At 30.5% G+C, this 17,411-nt stretch overlaps 2 protein-coding genes across 2 annotated transcripts; both read left to right on the top strand.

Moving 5' to 3' along the window:
• The first annotated feature begins 195 nt into the window (after positions 1 to 195).
• On the top strand, positions 196 to 3,289 carry LOC110703397 (probable inactive nicotinamidase At3g16190). The gene is made up of 5 exons (XM_021881201.1): positions 196 to 419; positions 547 to 660; positions 1,636 to 1,870; positions 1,976 to 2,092; positions 2,756 to 3,289. Exons 1-5 carry the CDS (start codon positions 372 to 374, stop codon positions 2,824 to 2,826), a joined length of 585 nt encoding a protein of 194 aa, XP_021736893.1. The 5' UTR covers positions 196 to 371; the 3' UTR covers positions 2,827 to 3,289.
• Positions 3,290 to 3,818: 529 nt separating this feature from the next.
• LOC110703399 (probable inactive nicotinamidase At3g16190) lies at positions 3,819 to 8,673 on the top strand. Its single transcript, XM_021881202.1, has 5 exons — positions 3,819 to 3,975; positions 4,102 to 4,215; positions 5,849 to 6,080; positions 6,175 to 6,291; positions 8,268 to 8,673. The coding sequence occupies exons 1-5, from the start codon at positions 3,928 to 3,930 to the stop codon at positions 8,324 to 8,326; spliced, it is 570 nt and encodes a 189-aa protein (XP_021736894.1). The 5' UTR covers positions 3,819 to 3,927; the 3' UTR covers positions 8,327 to 8,673.
• The last annotated feature ends 8,738 nt before the right edge of the window (positions 8,674 to 17,411 follow it).

The raw sequence follows: 17,411 nt of genomic DNA, 5'->3' as shown, positions 1-17,411 counted from the left end.
TTAAAAAAATTGATGTAATTAAAATTTTGAAAAGAAATAAGACCCTTATTGATACTCACAAATTAGTGAAAAAGTAACCTTTCTATTTAACGACGAAAATACCTTTTTATCAACTTGTCAAAAACATGAGAACAAATCCCGCGTACATCATATCGTCATCCTCATTTATGCTCTATCTAAAAATCAATGCTCTAATAAAAGAAAGAAATTATAGTGAGTAGTTAGCGAAGTGTCTTCGTAACTTTTTTTGGTAAGACACTTCGCTAACTACAAGTTGGTCACTACTCTCTCACTAATTAATTACTAGTACTTGTATATCCGTTTGTGTGTGGGAGACATCAATCCATCAAGATTTTGAGCAACAAATTGAAATGGCTGAAAATTGGAAGAAAACAGCTCTCATTGTCATAGGAATGCAAGTGAGTGAGTTCTTCCAACAATTTTCAATTACTTTTGTCCTTTTTAAAATTCAAATTTGAAAAATGGGTATTGATTTTATACAATTAATATTGAATTATAAACATCGTTTAATTGTATTAAATGCAGAAAGATTTCGCAATACCCGGGGCTCCGTTTTTGATCGATGGAGCTCCAGCAATTCTTCCAAATGTCAAAAAAGCTGTGGAAGTTGCAAGAGAGCGTGGCATTCTTGTAGTTTGGGTATTCTGTTTCTTCTTAATATTCTGTATTTTTGCTATTCTATGATAATAAATTCAAGGGGCTAGTTGGATCTAATAAAACTGACCCGATCGAATCGAATTTTGAAATTAGATCAGATAGCAGATAGAGATTAAGTCATTTAATAAAAGTCATACAGCAAGTTTTCATACCTTATAATCTATTAATTTATTGTAATTTTGTAATCTATAGTTGATTTTGGTTTGATCTAATTTACTATAAATCTTTGACAACTATTCAATTTTTACTGGCTAACAAAAACAAACTCAAATTACACTCATAAAATGTATATGTTGACTACTAGGTTCTATGGAAACGAATACAAACACGATTACACGAATGGTTAATAAAAAAAAATTAGGACAAGGGTAAGAGAAAACACATTGTTACATTTGCATATATGAATAGGTATGTTTTATTATGAATCTTCCAAAGTTTTATTTTTTTGACTATAAAGTATCCAATTGAGTTAGGGTCTGTTCTGATTTACTGAACTGAAAAGAGAGCTGAAATGAATCCGAGATAAGGAAATTAGGAACTGAACTGATTGGAACTGAACTGAACTAAAATTAAGCTGAAGAGAACAGACCCTTAGTGTACATGGATTGATTTGATTAAGCAACACAATCTAACATTGATGTTACTCATTTTAGTGAATGAACAAGTAATTTTGTGTCAGATATGTGTAAACCAAGTACTTGTCCGAGTATTATATGTTGGATACATGCTGTGGTTGGCTATGCTGAGAGATAGGAGTGTCCGCGTTTACAGGGAAAACACGACTCAAACACACAAAACAAAAACAATTTATTTGTATGTGAAAACAAGAAATGATTTTGATCCAGAAGGGTTACATAGCATTGCACTACTTTCAATCTTTTATCAAGATATTTAGTGGAAACAAGTCCTACTAGGAAAAAAAATGTGATTTGTGAGTTGAAAACTGCTGGTTTGCAGGCTCAACGGGAGCATGATGCATCAGGGAGGGATGTCGAATTCTTCAAAAGGCACTTGTACAGAAGTGAGAAAGGGGGTTCTGCTATAAAGGGAAGTGAAGGTGCTGAGCTTGTTGAAGGATTTGAGATACTTGAAGGAGATTATAAGTTGGTTAAGACGCGAATGAGTGCATTCTTTAATACACACCTTCATTCAGTCCTGCTAGCTTCTGAAATTGATAGCTTGGTCATTGTTGGTAAATGAATAATAAGCCTGATGTTTTGATTTCGATTTTCAACAGTAATGTCTCTTTGTACAAGATATAATATAAAAGATTATGACCATCTATCTCTATGTTTAGGAATTCAAACTCCTAATTGCATCCGGCAAACAGTCTATGATGCAGTAGCATTGGACTACCCTTCTGTCTCCGTCATTGTTGATGCCACAGCTGCCAAAACTCCTGAGATTCATGCTGGTAAGAAAATGAAATAATTCGTCAATGCCTGCAATCAACCATTATGATGGATCTTAATCATCTTATCCCAACTTTGCTGCATATATGTAGTTCAGTTTATATTCTTTATAAGCGGCTTGATATTGTGTTTTATGTATGTTTCGTTTCCTTTTATCTATGGTCTATTACTGCTAGTCTGCAAGCATAATGGACATATGATTTAGGGGAACATGAAAAGAGGAGCTCTGCGAAAAATTTCTGCTCTGGTTAGCTTCAGGACAGGAAAAAAAAAAACACAAGATGTATGAGTCCTGTTCTGTCATCCTGAATTCCTGAGAGTTTGATTGCTCGAATATTAGCTATGAGAACCTTAGTGCTATATGTAAGATAATTGTATAGGGTAAGACTAAACAGAACTATGAGCATCTTAGATAAGGAGTGACATTTTGGTACCTTTATTGGTATTAGTTACTTTTTATGGAATCTGGGGTGACTTACAAAATTTGCATACAGCAAATATTTATTAATAAATCTCTGTTGTGATTGATTTTTGATACTCGGTAAGTCGGTATCTCCTCAATTTGCTAGATTATTAGAGTGTGTAATCATATAATGATTTCTTTTGAATACTGTTAACTATATAATAGCTTATGACTAACATGAAATTTTTAACTCTGGAACCAGCCAACATTTCTGACATGAAAAATATTGGGGTAGCCACTCCAACCATAAGCGAATGGTGCAAGGCAAATTGATGATTCGATGGCGCAAGTTTGGAGCTTGAAGAAGTTTATAAATATAACGTGATGTTGCGCTCTGATACACACCATTCTATCTGGCGCTATAGTCTATATACATGCTTGCTGAGTTGCTGGTGAGTGAGCCCTGAGAGAAGACAACCCCAAAAATAAAGGTGTGCAAGTTTAAATAAAATAAACTTGTTTGTTGGTGCCCAAGTTATTATCATTGTAAAAGTGGATGTTTGTACCAGTTATTTTCATTATACTTTGTCAAATGATGATTAGTGTTGCTAATAATTCATTGAAGAAGGCCATGTATCAAGTATCAACAAGAAGGATCTTCGATGAAGCTCATAACGGTTTGGCCCCTTTGTATTTGAATGTATGAAATGGAGAATTTCTTGCACATGGACGTATATGTTATGATGTAATTGTTTAGGGACGCCTATTTTTAATATAAAGAGCAATTGTTTAGGGACGAAAGAAGCACATAATAGGGTAATAATGCACTTAAGATAACATATCTTTGTTACAAATATGATTAGTTGTAAATAATATACTTGTTCCAATATAAAAAAGTATAAACCTCCGCATTTGCTATATTGTACTATGTAAGATGTTTAGGCCTATTTCATACTGCAATATCATCTAATAAGTGACTTCCATGCTTCCATTCAAGCCTCATATTTAAATCACTTAACCCGATTTTGATGATAGGCAATTCGAATGCTCCAAATTGATCAGACAACCAATACTCCTATAAGGATTAATATATCATAATAAAAATACACTCCGTACTTATATTTAACAATAATTTGACTCGAGATCAAAACTAACCCGAACAATTCCTGATCATGACCTAAACCTAAACCTAATCCGAACAATCCGATTGATAATTCATTAATTTTATATGTCCTCCCAAAAGTAATACTCGTAAAAATGACTTCTACTTTACTACGAGGCAGCTAGCAATCATGATCACGATAATAAAAAAAATTGCACTAAAAACAAAATTTTGTACTGTCCATCGTGAACACTTTGGTGACTAACTCTTGCACACCATCTATTTGTAAAATTGTCTGAGAGACAAAACGCAGCTAGATATTGCAACAAAAAATGGCTGAAAAATGGAAGAAAACAGCTCTTCTTGTCATCGATATGCAAGTAAGTTTTTCCCACCAATTTTCAATTTTTCTCTCAACCCTTTTCTTGTTTGTTAGAATTCAACCTGGGTTTTCTCTCAAATTTAAAAATGATTATTAAATTTTGAGATTGAATGATTATGAACAGAATGATTTCGTATTGCCTGGTGCGCCGTTGCTGGTTGATGGTGCTGCTGCAATCGTTCCGAATGTGATAAAAGCTGTTGAAGTTGCTAGAGAACGTGGCATGCTTGTAGTTTGGGTATCAATTAATCTTTTGCTTTTATGAAATTTCTAATTTTTTGGATATTTGCTGAGATTTAGCAATTGTTGTTGATATGAAATTGTCAGAGAAAGGGATACATGAATAATGGGGATATTGTAATTGATTTGGAATTTGTTGAGAAGGTAGGAATAAAGTGGTTGTGCTACTCAGACTTGGCCATCTTCTGCAAAATTTGCTTGATTTTGTTCCAAAATAAAGTGTCTAAATGTCATTCCCTTATCAGAAACTCGAGTATTTGAGGTGAAATGAAAAGTCAGGATAGCCTGATTTAAAAGTAAATTTAAGAAAGCTTACTTGAGAATAGTTATCTCATATCATATAGTCTTGTGGTTTTTAAAGTTAGTTTGTAAGCTGTAATTGATGGTTAGTCAAACTCTAGGAAATTAAAGCTGTGTATACTTCTAAGCTAGTGATGCCTACTGCTATGAATATAATTCCAAGTGGAAGAATGATTATCGGATGATTAGTAAATTTTGGGCATAGCTCCTTAGTTTTGTTTCTTATAAAATTATGTATCAGATGAAGTACTACAATGTAGTATTTCCCTTTTGATGTGTTATGTACTGAATTCGACTAACGAATAATCAACAATGGAATGTAAATAAGATCGAAGGCTTGAGTATTTTTGATTGAATGAAGAACGATTACAAAGGGATAAACATAACTTGAGGTTATGACTCTCTCTAGTAGCTTGAGGCTACAAGTCTCTCTAATGTCAACTCACAAATTTCTGGATGATGTTCACTACTGCTAAACTACCATACATATACTCAAAGCCTAGATAATTCATGTGATAATAATTAACTAAAATAGAAACCCAAAGAGAGCATGATTAAAGAAGTCTGCTTCCCTTCCTAAACTTCTCTTTGATTAGCTTTGTCATGTTGCTCCTTGTTCCTGGCTTCACTTGACCCTTTCTGCCCCATCTTTGCGTGCCTCGTATACACCAAAAGTGGTGGTTGACTTGCGGTGTTGACCCCATTGACCCAATCCATAACATGATGCTAGTCTGACCGAACAGGACATTCAGGCTAGGGGTTAGAGATCAGCATGTCAGAAGCTATACCTTGTTTGCGTTGTAAATTTCTGCACTGCTCTTTGTAACATATCGGTGAATCAAACAGCTAATTAGTTTATGGCCAATTGGCCATAAGCCATATGGGTTTGTCGATGAATTGCAATGAGTGGATATGACTGAGTGGATATGAATTGCAATGAGTGGATATGACCGAGGATCAATGACTGATGATGCCTTGTTATGGACTTGTTTCATGGAATTCTGGGAAAGAAGTATGATAAAACTTGGAGCTATTATGTTGATTATTAAGAAAAATTAGTTTCTGTTGATCAGTTGCCCACTCAATATGTCTTCCTTTAAGGACAGGCATAATAAGTTTAAGCTTGTTGAGTGTTAAAGCAATGAATGGTTATGATCCCTTACACTTTATGAGAAAGGATTACACTATTGCCAACCTTGTTTAAAGCATTGTTGTCTGTCCCCCCCCCCCCCCCTCTCTCTCTCTCTCTCTCTCTCTCTCTTAGAGATTGAGTTGAACAAGTCCTTAGGATGTAATTTGTGACAACTGACTAGATAATTATTGGCTTGCAGATTGTTCGGGAGCATGATGCATTAGGGAGAGATGTTGAACTCTTCAGAAGGCACTTGTATAGTGATAAGGGGGGACCCACTGTAAAAGGACATGAAGGTGCTGAGCTTGTTGAAGGACTTGAGATACACAAAGGGGATTATAAGTTGGTTAAGACACGAATGAGTGGTTTTTTTGCTACTAACCTTCATTCATTTCTGCTAACTTCTGGAATTGATAGCTTGGTATTTGTTGGTAAGTGAAAATAGAACATAATGTTTTGATTTAGATTTTCAAAAATTCTCTTTTAGAGTACAGTTTTGAAGCTTTTGACCGTATATCTGTACAGGAATTCAAACTCCTAATTGCATTAGACAGACAGTCTTTGATGCAGTAGCGTTGGATTTCCCTTCTGTCTCTGTCATTGTCGATGCCACAGCTGCTAAAACTCCTGAAGTTCACTATGGTGAGAATAATAAAAACCAAATACTAAGTCACTAATCATAGTTTTAATCAGAGAATATGTAGGTTGATATCGTGATTCATGTATGTTGTTTGCTTGTTTTTTCTAGGAAAAATTCACAACAATAATCCCAACTATGGCCACTCTTCCCAAATTAATCCCAACTATGTATTATTCTAGTATAATACAAACTATATGATGTATCTTCCCAAATTGATCCAGGTGACCTGCAACTTGTTAAAGTTACATTTCTATTTTGAGTTGGTTTTTTTTTTTTTTTCCGTTCTCACTTTCTGCCTAATTCCTACTCCGTACTAGCCACCAATAACAAGTTTAATAACCTTTCCCACCATCACCCCTCTAAAATAGCCCTACGTACCCAACCAAGCAAAATCACCATATCCACCATGTCTACTGTAATTTCAACATTTCAACTTTAATTTCTCAAGAGCATATCAAGTCATCAAAAATACTGAAGCAACGTTGACCACCGGCATGCACTTCTTCCACAAACTTCTGCAAAATTCCCACCCTATTTCCGACTAATTGGACTCTTTTACAACAATCACATTCTCACTCATACTGTATGGCTTATATATTTTATTTGATCCAAAATTAAATAAAGGAATTAAATAGAATAATTGTGAAATTAAATGGGTAAATGAATTAAAAGAACCCCTAAAGCGGAAAATAAAAAACCGAAATTGCAAAAATATATGAAAAGTACTCTGAAGAAAACTTGAAAATTATTGGGAATGTGTTATTGTTATGATGAAAAGTAGGCTAAGAGCCTGGCCAAAGTTGGAAAGGACTAAAGGAGGTGATGGTGGGAATTAAGTAATTAACCATGGTGGTGCTGTAATGGTTTGAAATTATTGATGGCGAGAAGAGGGCGCATGGCTGGCAGGTGAAGATGAGAGAGAACTCAGAGAAGCAATGAATTAAAAAATAAATAATAAGCACTAATCATGACCTGCCACGTAGCATGATAACCTGCTCAGGAGGTTTCAACCAGTAATCAGATCATTTTGAGAAGATACTTGCTAAAATTTGGATTATACTTGAATAAATTATAGTTGGGATTAATATGGGAAGAGGGGTCATAGTTAGGATTATTGTTCTGAATTTTTCCTTTTTTCTATGCAACGTTCTTTATTCTCTTTTGGGTCCAATTTTATATATCTGTTAGTGATATGGTTCGATAGAACAAGAACGAGGGCAAGAGTTGTCGTTCACAACCATGTAGGGTAGCGGTTTGGTTGTACTTTTATGCTACCTTACGTCCTTACCCTAACAGTAGCAGTGAAGTTCTTCCTGTAAGACCCTTGATCTGAAATGATATACATAGTAGCTTTCATGAGTGCTTTAGATATTTTCCTTTAGGAGGGGGGGGGTATGTGCTGAAACCATACTGATGACAGATTTTGGTTTAGTTATCTTTTGCAATAGAGCCTTGATGGATCATGGATTGTAGCTAATTTTGGATCATTTTGTTCTGTTGCTATATCCAGACTGATGACAGATTTTGTAACAAGTTGTTAGCATGTCTTTTAGATTCTAAAGCTTTTACTGCTCGTACTTATTTACAAACGAAATATTTATATACGGAGTTTTTTTTGTTTTTTTTTGTTTTTTTTTCTCTGAAGGTATCTCAAGAGCTTTATGACCTTTATAACAAGTCTTATGTAATAAGGGTGTATGGTAAGGACTGATTTTTTTGGGGGGGTTATGGGGGGTGGCATATAGTCACCTTGATTAGGAAGCATATTAACATCTAATACAGAAGCTGCATGCACCAGCTATTTAGCAATTTTTCTAGTTACCTATCTAATGTGGTTCAATTTTGAAATTTCTTCTTAAGTTGCGTAAGAGTGTAATCATATCAATACTCCTTTATGATGGTTTTTTTTATCCCCTTGCTTTCTCGAATTTTTCTGTTAACTATGGCTTGTGACTAATTGCTTGTACCCTTCAACCAGCCAACATTTCCGACATGAAAAATATTGAAGTAGCAACTCCGACCTTAGAAGAATGGTAAGGCAGATGGTTGATGAAGACTTGTGTTTCTCTCTGGCAGTAATATACGGTATCTTATATGGCTCTACAAACATGTTTGCTGTTGCCAAACTTCTATCTGTATGATCTGTCGTCTCAACGGATTCTTGGGTGCTCTACTAGTATGCTATATATCATGATAAATTGATAATAAATGGTCTTATGATGCATGCAATAGCATGTAATGGTTATCAATTTGTTCCTGTAAATTGATTGTACTTCAATAAAAATTTGTGCCTTTTGTATTAGGGTTGAGCCATCACTTCTTTTTTCTTTTTTTTTATTGGACAACACATTACAAGATTTTAATAATACTCTTTTTATTTGATACACCCTCTATCAAATTATTTGCTTCATGAACAAATGGTACAGATTTATAGAAGAGTGATAACAATAGGGAAAGTGGAGGGAAAAATTTTGTCATAGAGGAAATGAAACAACTACTTTGAAACGTCCAAAATTAGTAGTTTGATACAAATGGTAAATTACTATTAGACCTTGTTCTCTACACCTTAAAATAATAATATTCTCTTAAAACAAGTTCAATTTTTTAAAAACTATTTTAGTTGTAAAGTTAGGCCCTGTTCTATTCATCTTAAAAAAAATTATATTAAGTAAAAAAAATTTTAGTTCAGTAAAATTAATTTCAGTTCAGTAAAAATAATTTCAGTTTAGTAAAATTCAGTTTTTTTAAAGAAGAATTATAATAGAAAATATGTAAAAATAATTTCACTTCAGCAAAAATAATTTCAGTTCAGTAAAATTAATTTAAGTCCAGTAAAAATAATTTAAGTTCAGCAAAAATAATTTCAATTCAGTAAAAATAATTTCAGAGCCTTAATTTTTAGTTAAAAAAATTGATACAATAAAAATCAGTAATTAGTGACGAGAAGTGAGTAATGTGAGCTGTGTGACACCCATATTGGTGGAGCCGTGAGTACTAGTACAGTAGTACTGGAGTGTGCGAATTTACAACGGACAGATCTGTTGCATAAACAAGCTGAACCTATCATCCGTTGCAATAGAATAAAAAAAAGAAAGGAAAAAAAAGGCCCAATACAAATATTTTAAGGACTTCTTACAAAAGGCTTACGTTTGGCCCATTACAACTGAGGTGCTATTTATAATGGTAATTCCTAATGGCTACACCCCTTGTAGCCATAACTACCTACCCCTCAAATTACAATAAAACCCTTACCCTCACCTCACTAACCATACAGTTACCATCCACTAACCATGGTAAATGTAAGTAACTGCCCATTCCTCACATTTATATACAAAAAAGAAAAAAAAAAACCAAAACCTTCATTTCAAACCCATTTTCATGAAATTCTCTCTCATCAAAACCAAAATTTTGCATGAAACTCACTACAAATTGCTTCAAAATTACTGCAAATTACATCAAAACATCTAAAAATGTCTAACATTAGAGATGAAGTTCGTCAATTGCAACTAAATTCCGAAAAAGAAGAGTAAGAATTTGTTCATTCAAGTAGAATTTTGAGTGTAAACCCTAGATTTTATATTTTTTTTGCATTTTGATATTCTAAAACAAAATCTACTATAAATACACTTATTTTTGTGCAAAATAGACTAAAATCTACTATATTTGGTGGTATTTTTGTAGAAACGAAACAAAGAGAACACTTCGAAGGTTCTGTCAGAGAAGACGGTTGCTGAACAAATGTTCATTTTTGGTAAATGTTCATTTTCATTTTGATAGATGTTCATTATGATAGTAGTATATGATCATTTACATTCTCACCTTACATCTACTAGGGTTCGAAAATATTACCCTAATTTTGTTTATGATCTTTGCATATTAATGAATGTTTACTGGTATTTAAACATATGTTTATTTAATATAAATATGTACATGTTCATTCTCATATTGAAAATATCCACAAAGACTATAATCATACATGTTTAACTTCATATTAAATTATATGCTCATGAGCGTCATTTGAATATTATATTACATACATTTTAGCTCTAATATTGATATACAATTTAGCTCTAATATTGATAGATGCTTATTCGAATTTGATACATAAATGTTCATTTGGATATGTGTACATTCATACATATATTAATGTATGTTCATTCACATGTCAAAAAATGTTAAAAAATAAATCACATATTGTTCATTCATTATAAACCTTTGGTGATTATATTTTAAAATATAATTTAATTTTATGATATTTTATTCACATTTAATATCAATACATATTAAGTTGTATTTTGATATATTGGATTATTTTTTATGGTCATTTACATTTATAGATATTCTTTTGAATTTTTTATATATATGTTCTTTTTCATATTAATAAATGTTCATTTAGAATTTAATACATGCTCATTTAGAATTTAATACATGTTCATTTAGATTTTATACGTTTTCATTTTCATGTTGAAATATTTTTATATATTTATAGTGTGTCTATTTCTAAATTTGTAATTATTATTATTAATGCGTTAAAGTCCAATTTTAATTTGAATCCTTATATTTAATGTACTTTTGTTTGGAATGTTGTTATAATTATTTTTTTTAAAAAAAACTTTATCGATCTCTTATTGTACAGGATAATCAAGTAAGGAAGTTGAAGGCGATAAATATATTGTGCTCATATTATATATTTCATGGAAAACACACACACACACACACACACACACACACACACACACACACACACACACACACACATATATATTAGAGGTGCAACAAGGAGGATATACATATATACACTTTATTATATCAAATGTAACAAAAAATGTTCATTTAACAAGACACATATGTACATTTGGTTCACTTTCATGTTTATGAAACAATTATTACATGTAATAGTATAGTTATATAGAAATGCGTCATCATTGTAATTAAATTAAATTTATTTTATATTGGAAATTATTTTGTAACAACGTTTTATTTAAACATAAGTAGAACTCTAAGACGTATGTATTTGTATATTATACATCTTACTATGAAACTAACACATAGCTCTTGAAATGAGCATTTGATGATACAAAAATGCACATTTGATGATACAAAAATGAACATTTGTTGAAACACGAATAAACAAAATGAACATTGGATGATGCAATGTTTCTTACAATAAAAATGATTTAAACGCAGTAATCCTTATAAATAAATTTTCTCTCTTTTTTTTTTATAGAAAAATCTTAGAATTCAATTCAGAAAATATATTAATTTGAACAAAAAATCATTGTTATAAACATGAACATTTAATGATACATAAATGAACATTTACCAATTCAAAAATGAACATGTTATAAAAATTTGCAGGAAATTCATAAATGAAAAGGGGCGGGGGCGGAGCACCCGCAGAGGGTAGGGGGTGCAGGTTGTGTTCTCTGCCATGGGGTGTAGGTAAAAATTTATACTATAATGGGCTAAATGTCTGAACTCACTCAAAAGTTAAAATTAGAATTGAATAATATTCTTTTTCTTCCCATAAAAAAAAATGTTCTTTTCATCCGAATTTTACTTCAAAGTTACTTTTTCATTTTTATGATTCAATAAATAAGCTTAAATTAAAAATAAATAAAAAGAAAAAAAAACACGTGGTTCCAAAGGGGAAAAAAAACACTTTAAGTGAAATATTCCATGTATGTGCAGCTTTCTTATTTAGTTTCATACTTTATTTTCTTTTACTTCTAACACAGCCTCATAGCATGCTCTTTTGAAGAAAAAAAAATCTAAATAAGGGTATGTTCTCTTCCGTTGAAATTCAGTTCAGTTCAGTTCAGCTCTTAATTTACGTCTAATGATATTGCTAATGATATAAAGCCAAATTTCATTCTTTTAAACTCTTATTACAACGACGACAACAACAACAACAACAACAACAACAACAATAATAATAATAATAATAATATTATTATTAACAACAACAACAACAACAACAACAACAACAACAATAATAATAATAATAATAATAATAATAATAATAATAATCAATAAGTAATAAATAATAAATAATAATAATCATCAATAAATAATAATAATAATAATAATAATAACAATAATAATTGAAATAATAATACTAATAATAATAATCATCAATAAATAATAATAATAATAATAACAATAATAATAATAATAATACTAATACTAATACTAATAATAATAATAATAATAATAATCAATAAATAATAATAATAATAATCAAAATTAATAATAATAATAATAATAATAATATTATTATTATTATTATTATTATTATTATTATTATTAATAATAATATGTACATTTGTATATACACATATGTATAGTAATAAATGATCAATAAATAATCAAAGATCACTAATCCGTAGTTAGAAATCATTAATTAATAAGTTCAGTTCAGTTCAGTTCAGTTTAGTTCAGTCAATCGGAACAGGCCCTAAGTTAAGTGAACGTATAAATTAGAATTATTTTTACACATAATACGGAGTACTATAATACCTAACCCTCCCCTATATCTTCTGTTAATGTTATTTTGATAAAGTCATTTTTTGTTTTTTTTTTTTCCTTTTCTAGCGTCCTCTTAAATTAAAAGTACATATCTCAAGGTTATGTTATAAGTAAAAGATAACGGACATAGCATATATTACTTACAGTCTTACGAGTATAATTTTAATAATTAATTTGAGAAATATGGAGATAACTAACGAACATTTAAAAATGATTGCATAACCTTCATAATTATAAGAAGAATTAGGGCATAGATATGAAAGGAAATCTATGACACAATTACATCCAACCAAGATATTATAGGAGGTGAGTCGTGAGATCGAATCAAAACCTTCGATCTATTTGTTCGTTAGAACGTAGGAGTTGTACTATTGAACTCTCACTTAATCTTCAATCCAATAATCTTAGATTATTATTGCATGTAGCAAGCGAAGAGTTCATTGTATTTTGTTAAATTTCATTTTATTTGACGATTTATTATGCAGCAGATCTTGTATATTCCCTGACAACCTAAAAAGTGTTATTTTGGTCCCATATCTTTGTTGATTCCCTTTTTTTCACTCAATTCTTTTTCTTTCCTCCTTTTTTGAAGAAAAAGGAAGCAAACATGCAAACTGTATATTATACTAGTAATATATGTATATAGCATAAACCCACAATGTCACTTTAATTGGATGAGTCTTTTGGATAAGATGATTAAAGGTACTATTTGTGGAATGTCACTTTCTTAGTTGGTGATATGATGATGATGGAGTGTCTAAAGGGTGTAGGGATATAGATTATCGTATACTTAGATTCAGATGTAAGTGTCAAACACGCGTTCAACAATTAGTATAGACATGATGGTAATTTTATGAATATTTTGCATGATTTAGTCAAATATAAAGTGTACAAGTGTCATGCTGACCGTAGTAAGTATCTAACGCACATAATTAAGGTAAAATGAAGAGTGGGAGTACAGTAAATGAAAAGATCAAATCTTTGCATGTACTAATCAAGTTATTAGTACATGTTTCTTGGTAGATGGAAAAGAATTGGAAGGGCTCCACTAGCTAAGCTCTTGTAATGTCAAACTCTCTTTGGAAAAGACTGAAAAGTGAAAAAATTAATCGATGATTGTAATAGCATAAAAAGTATTTGCAACCAAAGTTAAGTGATAAACAGCTATGAAGCATATGCAAAGCATGTGGGATGTTCTAAAGTCATGAGCTATACCATTTGTAATGTTACCGCAAAGGGAGGGAGTTGGATGATCATTCATATGCTGCTTCTCTTCCAATTTTCCCTTTTTAGTAGTGATTTTGCCCATCTATTGTATAATTTATTCAATTCTATTTATAAATCTTTGAGTATACAAGTAATATTAGCTATATTTAGAATAATTGGATGAAGGGTAGCCCCCTTACAAATTTAAAGGGCTATAGATACTATCTCGCTCATACAATGAATCTTTAGAAATCGTCTTAAATTTGAAAAAATTGCCTTAATCTGATGAAATGACAAAAATATCCTTCTTAGGAAAGTCGTTATTCCAAAACAAGCTCATAATATCACTAATTACGAATTTAGCCTGATCAACTCGAGACTCTCAAACTCACTAAGGAGGGCAGATTTCAATCGCTTTCATTAGGATACCGAGCTAAGATAATCCCAATACTTTCCTCCTATAATTTAGAGATTTATGTTCCAGAAACAATAGGAATAATTTATTGTTCTCTTTTGCTTTGTAAAATCAGTGAGAATTGGTTGAGTTTGTGTGGGAAAGACCATACATATTATGGACTAAAGTCTAAAGGTCTGGAATTTATATATTACATCCGATTTTATTTAGTTGTAATTTTAGAATATTTTAAATCTCACAAATAATATCCCAAAGTTGCAACTAATAAAAATCAAAGGTAGTATTAGTATATATATTTTGCTGATTTTTGTATCCTACGCACTTGACACAAGATTATGTGGGGAAATGATGATCTAGTACATATGGTATGAAAGGATAATATTAGCTAATGTGAGTATGTGACAACCACACACACTACTACTTGAATGTTTATGCTAAAAATCTACTAGTCTACTACCAATTAAAGTACCAAAAATAAGATTATCTTGCCTAAAACTCATACAAGTACTTTATAGTAAAATGAAGAGTAATAAAAATAATAGGTGTTCAACTATTTTTGTACATTCCTTTAACATACATCTTTCAGTGTGATTAGTAAATAGTAACAATATAAACTCAACGCGTTTCAATATGATTTATTTCTTCACCAAGCAAAAATTTTGGAGGATATGATTAGGGGTCTACACAGATACTCAAGGATTATAAGATAAAGAATGTTTTGGAGCACTTGAATATTAATGACTAAAGGGGGTGTTTCAAGGATTGTGATATCTCCTTTGTTATTCTACTTAACAATCTACCAAGTAAAGTAATTTTTAATCAAAAATAAAAATAAAAAATGTTCCCTTTCCAATGAATAGTGAGATATTTTGATTGCATTATTTTATTAGAAAGTTGAACAACATACAAAACTTAAGAGTATTTGCTAATCAATCAAACTTATTATTAGCATGTAAGTACATATACAATAGGTTATAGAGATACTTCTCAATTTGTTTATTTCATCAAATCCAATAAATAATTGATCTTACCTTATCACTTTCTGATTTAACATTTGTTTCTTAATCTTATCTTAGCAGTTAGCACCGCTAATTTGTTGAACTTCAAGGATAATAAGCGGTAGTCTAACTAGTTTACTACATACTCCGATCCCCCCATTTTAGAAATATATATAGTAGATTCGTAGGTCTTGGGTTAAATGGTCCGACTAAAACACTTATCTACAAAATATTCAATTAACTAAAATTTGTACTATATTCTTTTATAATCTCACCCTCTTGATTTTAAACTATTTGGCACATTTTCATCGATCATTATTTGAAAGTTATACGTGAGAATTTAAATATGATATCATGAAATATTATTAGTTTCGTCTCAATTTAGATGACAATTTTACAGTATTCATTTGAAATATGACTACCATAATATTTTCATGATTATAAAGTTTATAATTGATATATTTTTTTCAGACAATTAATTATTTTACTTAATTTTAGGTATCAAATAGTATTATCAACATTTTTTTGATTTATCAAATTTTTAGCAGCATTTATGTAATTTTTATTCTTATTTTATAGTTTCTCGAAAAAAATTATTATATATTGGATTAAAATTTTCAATAAATATATATGCATAGTAGATATAATAAGACTAATAAATATATATTGGTTTTTTTTATAAGGTGAAAAAAAAACCAATCATATTGTATACTATTAAAATAATATGGTAGTCATTTTTCAAACGACTATGTAAAATCATTATACTAAAAATACAATTAAACTTTTTAACATTATTACTAAAAATATTTTTTGACATTGTTGATGTAATAAGTTTTATATTAATAAACGTAAAGCTCTGAACTGTACAATTATAAAAGAACGGATGAAATACTTCGTATTTGTTTAATGATAGATAGATTAAATTAAAAGGGTGATTTATGTTAAAAAAAAAAGGATATTTTAAATTATATTTCCTTGATTTTGTTTTAGTTAATTTTTAGATCATGTTTGTCAAAGTAATGAATTCAAATATATAATCTAAAAAGAGTCAAATCATCTCATATAACATAACGTTAAAAAATTAATATGTTGTAATAAATAAGACAGAGAAATAAGAAAAGACGTAAGGGTAAATCAAAATATTAATAATATCGATCGATATGACGTTTTGAAAAATCATTACATGATTTACATGTCTAGGTTAATATCCTCCTCAGTCCTCATGAAAGTGGGCGTCAATTGACACAATAGAAACACAAAAATCCACACCCACGTATGTACAAACCCACTAAAAGACTTAGGGCCCAACGTTAACATACTGCCGGCTTATTAAGCATGGAGAATTTGAAAGCAGACAATTTGTAAGGTTAACAATTTTGCAGTGAATTTCAATAAAGATTAGGCAGTTGAATATTTTGAAAAACATCCATCTAATTTACCAGCTTTTGTCTACAATCAATTCTGTCTTTTTTTTGTTTATTGTGTGATTAATTTGCTTTTTCTTTTGCTGTCAAAATCTAATATAGAAAGTGACCTTATATTTTGATTAAGTTTTTGACATTTCTTTATTTTTGTTTTATTATTCTTATTAGGTTGTTGTAATCAGGTTCGGTATAAAGTGATGTCGCTTTATCAAGGAAATGATTTACGGAGTATCTTAAAATGTTTAGTTCTCATGGAATGGAATTCTAAAAAGTTTAAATAAGGGTTAGAGGCTTCTTTCTTTATTCAAGAAAAAAAGTAAAGAGATGTTTCTCACCATTTGTAAGAATTGAAAGATTTTAAGTGTTTCAATTTAACAACTTAAACTAGTATGTGACAACGTATGATGTATGAATTTCCCTTTGACGTATTCATCTCAAGCCATCAATTTATGAATTATCTTATCTAGACTAACAAATGTATTTAAAATGTACTGTCTCCGTTGTCTTTTTATTAGAGTTTTAGGGCATGTTCTCATACGTTTATTTTCAGT

The sequence above is a fragment of the Chenopodium quinoa genome, unplaced genomic scaffold, assembly GCF_001683475.1.
Source record: "Chenopodium quinoa cultivar QQ74 unplaced genomic scaffold, ASM168347v1, whole genome shotgun sequence".
Classification (NCBI taxonomy): domain Eukaryota; kingdom Viridiplantae; phylum Streptophyta; class Magnoliopsida; order Caryophyllales; family Amaranthaceae; genus Chenopodium; species Chenopodium quinoa.
The sequence above is the reverse complement of the archived record's forward strand: the minus strand, read 5'-3'. Positions and strand labels throughout refer to the sequence as shown.